The sequence below is a fragment of the Lotus japonicus genome, chromosome 6 (assembly GCF_012489685.1).
Source record: "Lotus japonicus ecotype B-129 chromosome 6, LjGifu_v1.2".
Lineage (NCBI taxonomy): Eukaryota > Viridiplantae > Streptophyta > Magnoliopsida > Fabales > Fabaceae > Lotus > Lotus japonicus.
In genome coordinates this window covers 59,338,357-59,348,489 of record NC_080046.1, presented here as the reverse complement: position 1 = coordinate 59,348,489, position 10,133 = coordinate 59,338,357, and the positions used below count along the sequence as shown (strand labels likewise).

At 33.1% G+C, this 10,133-nt stretch overlaps 1 protein-coding gene across 1 annotated transcript; it reads left to right on the top strand.

Annotated features, from left to right (window-relative positions):
- The first annotated feature begins 1,253 nt into the window (after nucleotides 1-1,253).
- Nucleotides 1,254-5,333, top strand: LOC130723821 (vesicle-associated membrane protein 721-like). The gene is made up of 5 exons (XM_057574956.1): nucleotides 1,254-1,664; nucleotides 2,802-2,943; nucleotides 3,028-3,148; nucleotides 4,354-4,416; nucleotides 4,892-5,333. The coding sequence occupies exons 1-5, from the start codon at nucleotides 1,454-1,456 to the stop codon at nucleotides 5,033-5,035; spliced, it is 681 nt and encodes a 226-aa protein (XP_057430939.1). The 5' UTR covers nucleotides 1,254-1,453; the 3' UTR covers nucleotides 5,036-5,333.
- The last annotated feature ends 4,800 nt before the right edge of the window (nucleotides 5,334-10,133 follow it).

Below are 10,133 nucleotides of genomic sequence, written 5' to 3'. Positions count from 1 at the left end.
AATTTAGTTGAAGTAAGTATGAGGGAATTATTTCAAAAAAAAAAAGTTTTAGGGAATAAAACATTTCAAAAAAAATAATATTGTAAAAGGATTTTTTTTTAGATGGCAACTTAAAGTTACTTGTATAGATAGTGAATATGGCAATTGGGTTTCTAGCATTTTTGTGAGCAATGGTTTCGGTAATGCAGAAGTTGAGATTGGATTGTAGCACGCTTTGGAACTTGGATATAAGGAGATTCTTTATTACTCAGACCAGACATTTTGCTAAAATCTTGATTCTTCTCATTTCTGGGGGAGAGATGTTATTACATGGGTTTGTTCGTTTCTTGACTGCAATTGGGTTGTTCATATTGACTATGTGCCAAAGAAATGTAACAACGTAACGCATACCTTAGCTCATAACGCTTGTATAGATTGTTTTTATGTGTCATATTTGGAGGTTGCCTCCCTCTTTTTTACTTTTCTCCTTTAATTTTGTCTAGCTTTTAGTATTTCTCTTGTATAAAGAAAACTATTACATTCACAACATTCAATTAATCATTTTGCCTATTGGAATTATATAATATTTATATATGATTGTAATTTTTGGATAAAAAGTTACTACAATCTAATCGAATAATGTTTAGTCGACAACTAATTCCACCTCCACCTTATTAGATAAAGTACAAATGAGTGCTATGATTTGTAATGTGACAGAAAATGTAGAAAGAGATATAAAGAAAAATGTGTGAAAATGATATTGAATTAAAGGTGAAGTCGGTATGTATCATTACTCCAATCTAATCTATTTTCATTCTTTTTTTTTTTACAGAAAATCTATTTCCATCTTTATATATATAAACAATTGAGAAATTGTATTCTTTTTTTTGTGAAAAAAAAGTTTTTTTATACAAAATATTTTTTAATTTTCTATTAACTACCTTTTATTATCTCTTCTCTTTTCATCCTATGAACTTATCAAATCCACCTTCTTCCTCTCATCTTTCACTTTACTCATCTTTTCTTTTATCTCTTTCCCTCTTCTCTACTTCTCTCCCAAGCCAAACAAAAGCATTAGGCTATTGAACATTGGTAAAAGACAAGGACTGGATTGCAAATAAACACAACAGTTACTCGATTCATCCCAACCGTCCAATTAGCACAACAAATATAATCAACGGACAACAATAATCTTATGGCCCACAGTTTTCAAATCGGAAACTTAAAACACACGTTAAACCCGGGTGTTAAAGTTTCAATTTCAAATCACGATCTCGATTTGGGAATCTTCTAATCACACTCAACTCAACGCTTTTTCAAAACCCTTTCTCTTCACTCTTCTTCCTTTCTCTCTCTAGAAAACCCAGTAGAGAGAGAAACAGAGTTCCATTTCAATTTCGATTTCAATTTCTTCAGCGAAACCTTCAACTGTTCCCAGATCTCGCAGCAGCAACCGCAACCGCAACAAACTCCGATGGGGCCACCAAACCAAAACCAGAACCAGAAGCCACTGATCTACGCCTTCGTTTCTCGCGGCACCGTCATCCTCGCCGAGTTCACTGAATTCAGCGGTAACTTCAACTCCATCGCGTTTCAGTGCCTTCAGAAGCTTCCTTCCACCAGCAACAAGTTCACCTACAACTGCGATGCTCACACCTTCAACTTCCTCGTCGACAATGGCTACAGTATGTTGTTCCCCATTGAGATCTAACTCCTTTGCTTTGCTATTCTTAAAATGTGACTTCATAGGGTATTTTCGTTGAAGCTTTGTCTATGTATTTGCTCATAGCACTTGTTACATTGTTGTGTTTTGTATGTGTAGGTAGGCTGGTGTTAAACCCTAGATTTTTTTCTCATTTTTTTGTTGATTTCATTTTGAAGCAGAAAACTAGCATTTCTATTCATGCCATGAAATTTTATTTGGAAACTGATGCTAGTCCAAGACCATTTAAATTATTCCTTAAGTTATCAATCAATTATCAATGTGTGCTTTTATCCCCTTTTTTTTATCAAAAATGTTTGGCATTTCCGGTTACTTGTATTTTTAAGCTATATAATCTGCTTGGATTGGTGGAAGCAAAGTCTTATTCTAGCATATGATGACTGGCTTAGTTTCTTATGCTTAATATTTGAAATTTTGAATGCTAAAAGCTGAAATGGACCTATACATGGGATCAAGGCTTCATGTTAATGTTAGTTATTTGGTGATCTTCTTAATGCCGGTTAAGTTACGTATTTGGTCACCTATACTAATTGGGTTCCTGGATCATCTATCTTGGTTTTTTGTTCCGTGGCAAAATTAGTTTGTATGATTTCTTGTGGACAATTCTATCGTTGACATGTTAAAAACTGGTCCACCCATTAACATGATTTTACTACTAAATTTAGTTCATGTTGTTTACAATATGCTCCTTATGTGCCTAAATTGATTTGCGGAGAAGCCCCTTTTAACTCGTGAACTAGATTTTTCTTGGTCCATGGGAGACAAAGCCATTTCTTATAATGTATTTTGAAGCTTTTTAATTTGTTTTGAGGGTTCGAGGCCAACATTGATTTGGACCTCTCAGAGTTTACTGATATACAGGAATTTCAATGTATAAAACTTATGAAAAGATTAAAGAAACAAGAGAGTAACATCTATATGTGCTACTTTAACTTTAAGAATGTACTTGAATGGTAGGGGTAACAATATGCGTTGCTAGCTTAACTAATATTCCAGCATTACTGTTTTTTCTATTGTCTATAGCTCCTAATTTTGTCAACTGATACTTATTATGCTGAGGTTAGCCTTCAGAAATGTCTGACTTCTGTAATTTTTTTAGCATATTGTATTGTTGCGGACGAATCAGTTGGAAGGCAGGTGCCCATGGCTTTTCTAGAGCGTGTCAAGGATGATTTTGTGTCAAAATATGGTGATGGAAAGGCTGCCACTGCTCCTGCCAACAGCCTTAACAAGGAATTTGGGTATGAAGCTTCTGTTCTATAAAGTTTAAGCTGGTGGGTTTCTAGTATTTTGGGTTTGGCTAATGTGTCATCCTCTTTACACAGGCCAAAATTGAAGGAACATATGCAGTACTGTGTTGATCATCCTGAAGAGATAAGCAAGCTTGCAAAGGTGAAAGCTCAGGTTTCTGAAGTTAAAGGTGTCATGATGGAGAATATAGAAAAGGTATAGATAATCTACTTAGATGCATTTATTTAAGAGGGTGTTGCGACAGAAACTGAAATATCAAATAGTGTAATTAACTACAAGAGCCATTTTTGCCAAGAGAAAATATTAATGTGATATTGATTCCCAAAAAATGTAGACAACAGAACATATTAAATCTCTGAAACATTTAGAACTTCAAATTATTTCAGTTTATATTTTATGAAATTCTTGCACTGTGCTTGTGAAACATTTGATATAACTACAAGTCCAGCTTAGGCATGTCAATTGATGATCTGGCATAACCACATTCAGATATTAATTTTCATATATGTGACGGCAAACTGGAAAGATAATGAAAATGGTTGTTGATCTTAGAGTAGCTAAGTTGCATAGATTGGTAAAACATAGAACCCAATAAGTTCTCCATTCCCCTTTTCAGATGGAACCCATTTCCCATCATGTTTTATGTTCAGGTTTTAAGTATCTATTATAGTTTCGATTGGAAGAGCCCAACAACACTGAAGGTAGATGGAAAACAAAATCCTGCCTAGTCTAGAGTTTGATTGTGAGAAAGCTTATGAGCAACTGAGTTTGTGTTCTTAGAATCTTAGTCTAGATGGAAAAAGTGGCTTTGCTATTCTTTCTATACCGTCTTTCTGGGTCATGAATGGCCTGTTTTCATGTACACTACAGAATTGGGTAAGAGAACATTCTACGCACATTCATGTCTCCTTTGTGGTTGATGTTTTACTAGTAATGAAGGGCATTTGTTGGAGTAGAGATACTGTTAATGTTCAGACCGCCCCACATATCTTTGAGACTAGCTAATAGTAATAACACTATTTTAATCAGAGTAGTCATGGTATATTTGCTTCAGCTTAATTTTAGAGATAGAATGATTTTCTTAAAAGGCTCCCAAAAAATTGCGCAGAAAGCAGTTATTTTTCAGATTATGCTAATCCGAAAACCCACTTAATAGTGTACAATAGTGGGGTGTGTGGCTGCACCAGGAATTTCTTGCGTTATGTTTTCCTATATTGTGCTTAGCACTGGGATCCTGGCCACTCCACTGAACAGGAGTTTCATGCCTTATGCTCATATACTCTATCTCTCTCTTTCCCTATTGAAGTGTGTGCTACCCCTTTAATTGGATTAACATGTCTAAATGCATAAGGATATTTAATTTAATCTGGTTATATTGACATGTTAACTATTTGATGTAGGTTCTGGACAGGGGTGAAAAGATAGAGCTTTTGGTGGACAAGACTGAGAACCTTCATCACCAGGTTAGTTACTATATTTTTTACAGCTTATCTATGCTTAGAATGGAGTTGGTTGACTATTTTTGAAGTGGATACTAAGTAGTGCATTTCAAATTATTACTCTTGGACCTACTACTTACATCCACTTTTAATATTAAAGAATTATGTATGTGTGTGTGGGTGTGGGGTCAAAGTAAATTTATATTTAATCTTATGATTTTAAGAAAAAACTATCATATGTTGGATTTTCCTTTCATTTTACACCCGAGTCATAATTATCTCTTGCAGTGTGCACATTATTTGTATTTGATGGCATATTTGAGTCTCTTAATAAGTTCTTCCATTCCACATCCTCGCTCTCCTCTCTCTACCTGCTAAAACAAAAATAATATGTCTTATAAATCCACATGTTTTCAGTCACTTTTTTCATTTCTAATTTTGGATTATGGAAGCATGGATTTGTATTTTGCCAATTTTGAGGAAAGAAATATTTTCTCAGGCACAAGATTTCAGAACTTCTGGAACCTCAATCAGACGGAAAATGTGGCTGCAAAACATGAAGATAAAGCTGATTGTACTGGGAATTTTGATAGCACTGATCCTCATAATAGTCCTTTCTGCCACTCGTGGATTCCAAAAATGAGCACCATTCTCCGTGGGTCGTGACCTTTTATCGGATCCCCTTTTATCTCGTTATTTCATCTTGTGATTACCTGAGAGAAGATATTACTATGGCATCATGACTTTGTCTTTTGTAGTATAGATAGATAACAAATCCCGTTTGCTGGTTACCTTTTTTGCTTATAATTACTTTTGAAAATATATACTGGGTTTGTTTATTTGAAGTTAGGTTTCCATTCACGTTATTCATATTATCATCTATCATGTAAATTAATTGTTTCATGATTTTATTCTATAATGTCTCTAGTGCATTTTTATCACTTGTCATTGTTAGAACTTTGATTTTGTGGACATGTGGGGATATTTTCCTCCCTAGGTAAGGAGTGGAGATGTTATTGCTTTCCTTGTTTCAGTATTTGTTTAGTTTCATATTGCTCATCCACCAAAAACACTTCTAATCTTCTCTACCGTGATTTTTCATCATCAGAATTCAGAACCTGTTTGAGTAAAATTCTTAGAAGCATTTTAGGCCAAAGAAAAATAATGTAATCATCATCAGGGTTCTCTTTAATTAAGCTACATGTAACATACTCTGGGAACTCTATAAACAAATTATTGTTAATTGTCTGAGATTAGAAGCCAAAATATTCTGATGAAGACGTTTCTTAGCAGTTAGCAGTATCAGTCATGTGTGGTAGCAATACCGAACCAAATACGACAAGCAATGTGGTCCTAAACTTTGGAAATCTAAATGCCATTATTCCTTTCAAATATTGTCCTACTGTAATAATCCTTTGTCCATGTTGTGACAATTCCATCCAGAAGGTAGACAGCTTTTCCTTGTATGTCCCATTCATTCAATGAACTTCCATGTCCTTGTATGCCCCATTCAATCAATGAACTTCCATACATTGTAGCTTTTTTTACTCAAAATTTAGGCTGAGAGGTTGGTGACTTAATCTAAGGTGGGCGGGGAAAATGGCTTAAGTTCCGAGGGCACTTTAATTTTTTTTCCTTTTAACTTTGTTTTAAGGGGATGTGCAGAGGCTCAAACACACTAACTGTCAAGTACGACGGGACTTTGTCTTGCTCCGCTTGACCAACTCCTTTAAAGGGTAACTCGTCTATTTTCCTTTCAATGTCCACATGTCTTCGTATACTATATTGAGGATTTATTTAACATATATAAATAATTGTTTATATTAAATACTATATAATTCAGTTAATTATAGTATTTTAGTAACTAATGTCAATTTTTTCATAATTATATAATTTTATATTTAAACTTACATTAATTTATTTTATAATTTTAAAGGGGTTGTCTAAATGACCCATGTGGGTTAATTACTACTAACCCACAACTCAATGGACCAATAAGATTTTTTATAAATAAATTAATAAATAAAATATAGAAATTCTAACTCACTTAGCTTCAATGTGTTATTTAACCCAAACTTTCTCATGGGTCATTTAGACAACCCTAATTTGTTAAATATTTTATCTCACATTGTCAGTGTAACTTTGAAAAAAAAAACAAAATAAACTCTTCATGTGATTGAGCCACTAAAATTGGATTAGTAGTGAAAGGTTGAGCAATTTAGATGAGGTTCTACATTCAAATCTCACCTTATCATAAAAGAACAAGAATAAGAAGGACCCCAATGTGAATGATACAGGCTGGTAAGAATACCTTAAATTGTAAGAGCTAGAAAATAGAACAACACATTATCATAATTTGAGCACAGCATGTGATTCATGTCTTGTCCCTACAATGCCAATTGAGATTTTCTTCAATTTCGTAGTGATTACTATAAGATGCACGTTTGAAGCTAGTTTTGTCTCATTGTCCTCTTGGCTCTGATCTGATAGCTGAAAAGTTACGGAAAATATGTTAGCTACAAAGTAAAGGCATCTCAATGAATCAAGCAAGCCACTTTGAACAACTGAAGATTGATTAGTCAACTAAACTAGTTTGAAAATTGTTCAAAAAATAAGTATCGGATAAAAAAATTAAGATAAATAAGAACATGTTTTGATGATCACAACACAGTCAAGAAAAATACTTGTTTTAAATGTTTACGGTCAACTAGCCAAAATTTCAAAGTCATGCATGGTAAGCTGAAAAGTTTTCTTTCCTCTGTTTTTGGAAGTTAAATTCTGTTTATATTTTAGTCAAAGAAGTTTTCTTGCGTTGCAATCCAACACAAGAGTTCAATGGGCTTATACGTTAGATGGCCCAATTATTCAAAGCCTTCTAATAAATGTGTCTGTTCAATTCTAGCCATGATGTATTCTGCTAGAAATTTCAATTGTTGAAAAATGGAAAGAAAAACTCACCTATTCGCCCCAACAAGTCAAAGTCTCAGGTAGCCAAAATATTTCTGATGCAATATTACTGTGTCACCCTGATTTTTTATCAATATTGACGCGAGGAATCTCCTTCAATCAAGGACAAGTCGACATGCAATTTTGACACTCCATTTGTCTATGTCCGACAACATCTCATTCTTAATTAGGAGAAGGAAACAAAAGCAATAAGACACATGTAAAATTTTCATTGTGACTTGTGAGACACCTTGTAATAGTACTTGGACCAATATCAATAATATAGAACGTCTTTGGATTGAATCAATATTCATTCACACTCCTAATACACTTATACCAAGTGAGATAGAAGATAAGAGAGAAATGAGAGGTGTAATAGAAAAAAATAAATAGGAAGAGAAAATGAGTGAAAATATGATGAAAAAGAAAGTGGAGTGTGAGATCAAAATCCAGCTCTTTTATTTGATTTCAAAAGTAGAGCTTATTCAAATTTTCGTCTTATTTTGTGTCGTTTTAGAGTATTCAAACATGAAAGATTACTTCATTCATATTTTATTCTTGAATTCTAAGTTTTTATTTTTCTAGATATTAAAAAACACTCTTTTATAGGGATTTTGAATGCAGCAAAAGTGGATATATGCTTTGTTAAAAAAATCCACTTCTGTGGCAGTTTAAACTGTCACAAAAGTAGGGGATTTATTGCTACCATGCACGGCTGTTTTTTTAGGCTGGAACTTGAGAAAATGAAGGTAACTTTTATCCAAACATTATATAAAATCAACTATGATTATTGAATAGCGTTTTTGAATAAGTTTTTTAGTTACCAATGAAATGGTCATAAATTATTTAATCAATTTAAAAAGAAAATACTAGGGAACATATCCTTATCCATATTAACTTATCTATATATGTTCTTTTCACACCATGAATGAAAATTCAAATGATTCATAGAAAGCCCATGACATTTTGTTCACGTAGGCTGCTTCACGGGTCAAGTCAGGTGAAAAAGAAAAAACTGAAAATAGTTGACATTTGATAGACGTTAGCAGGAAATAATGGACTAATATAATCTTAGCTACTTTAATATGAACATATATATGATTAGTCTGAGCATCTCCAATGACAGTATCTAATGTTAAATATTACATACTCATATGAGTATCTATTACCATTGGAGTACATATTCAATTTCAACATGGCAAAGATGAGTATGTGAGAATAGATACTCCACACTAGACTTGAAAGATGAGCTTGTATTTATTACAAGCACTTACAATTAATTAAAATGTAGATAAATAATAAAATATACAAATGTGATGTTGATAGTGAGATCCACTATAGAAATTTTTAAGAGTTGTTGGGTTGGAGTAAAAAGATAGTAAAATGGGGTAGATGATGTGGCATTATAAGAAATTGAAAAGATGATGTGTAGATATTTTAGTGAGTATGATGGATGTAAATGCTCTAATATGATAAAACATATATAATCATTAATCAATCAATTGAGGCGGCAATTTTATTATAAGGTTAATTTGATGATCAGATCATGATATTGAGTTCATTAAATGTCACTGTCCTCCCATTAATTCAACGTTTCACCTAATAATGCCATTTGATCCAAATGCATAAGCTTGATTCCTTGCTTTCTAAGTGTGATAGATGATGAGAACCACAATAAATGTAATCACAACTTGTGATAAGGGTCAAGCTCATGAAATGGTCCAAAACCAGCTTTAAATAAATGGGTGGATCCTGAAAATGACACAATTGCATACATTATACATTCCCTGCAGCTCCTAATTAAACCGTTTTATATTTAACGTCCAACGGGTTGATTGAGAGAAGCATGACATAATCTCATATTAGATTGTAGGGTCGAGCCCTCACTCATAGGCAAATGCAAGTCTGCTGTAATTGTTCATCGAGTTAAACAATTTTTTCTAACTTAGACCGGGGATCATCCATTATTGACCTTAGCATTTTGCTTAAAAAGCCTTTTTATCTTTTTTCACTGTTTTCCTGAAAGGACAGGTCCATTATCACTATCAATGATGTGTTGATTACATATATATAGTTGATTCATTCTAGATGAACATTATAAGGGGTGTGCAAACAAAGCCGAAACTAAAAAATATGGTTGTTGGGTAAAAAGTAGTGCACAGCATTTGTAGGACCGAATCTAATTGCCATAAATTGAACAGATTAAAATTATGAAACGTGTCCTTTTCTGGTCATTAATTCTTTTCTTTGATTTGAACCTGATTTGTCATAAAAAAACGGTCTCTTTCTTTTAATAACAAGTATGCTACCCAACATTATCTTAATTCTTATCTTAGGAGGGTTAATTAATATAATTAAAAGCAATTAAGGAAACCGGATAATTTTGTTTGGTCCTGGTTGAGGACAAAGCAGATGACACGATAGGAGCCTGTTATTTGGCCTCAATTAATTTAAAAGAATTGTTTTTTGAAACTAATTTGAAAGAATTTACTAGGTGCATTTTTGCAATATGCTTTTTCACAAAGAAAATTTGCATTGTATCATGATAATACTCAAACACATAAGCCCATAAAACCATTGTGCTGCTGATATATCATAAATGGTAGGAGTTTACGCGTATTATGTTTGTCAGAAGAAGAAAAAAAAAAGGTTTTTGTATCCAAGTGGTATAGTTTATTTTGGAAATTACAGCTTTAAGGCTATTTTTTTTTATTTACCAAACTAGTATAAATCGCCACTGTCAGTGGCGATTCTTTTTTTTTTTACTTTTTAAAAGAATCGCCAATGCTATTGGC

Excerpts from the sequence above, each read along its gene's own strand:
- LOC130723821 (XM_057574956.1), top strand. The coding sequence starts at position 1,454 with ATGGGGCCACCAAACCAAAACCAGAACCAGAAGCCACTGATCTACGCC. Across the intron at positions 1,665-2,801 it reads CCTCGTCGACAATGGCTACA|CATATTGTATTGTTGCGGAC; the intron begins GTATGTTGTTCC and ends TAATTTTTTTAG. Across the intron at positions 3,149-4,353 it reads TGATGGAGAATATAGAAAAG|GTTCTGGACAGGGGTGAAAA; the intron begins GTATAGATAATC and ends TATTTGATGTAG.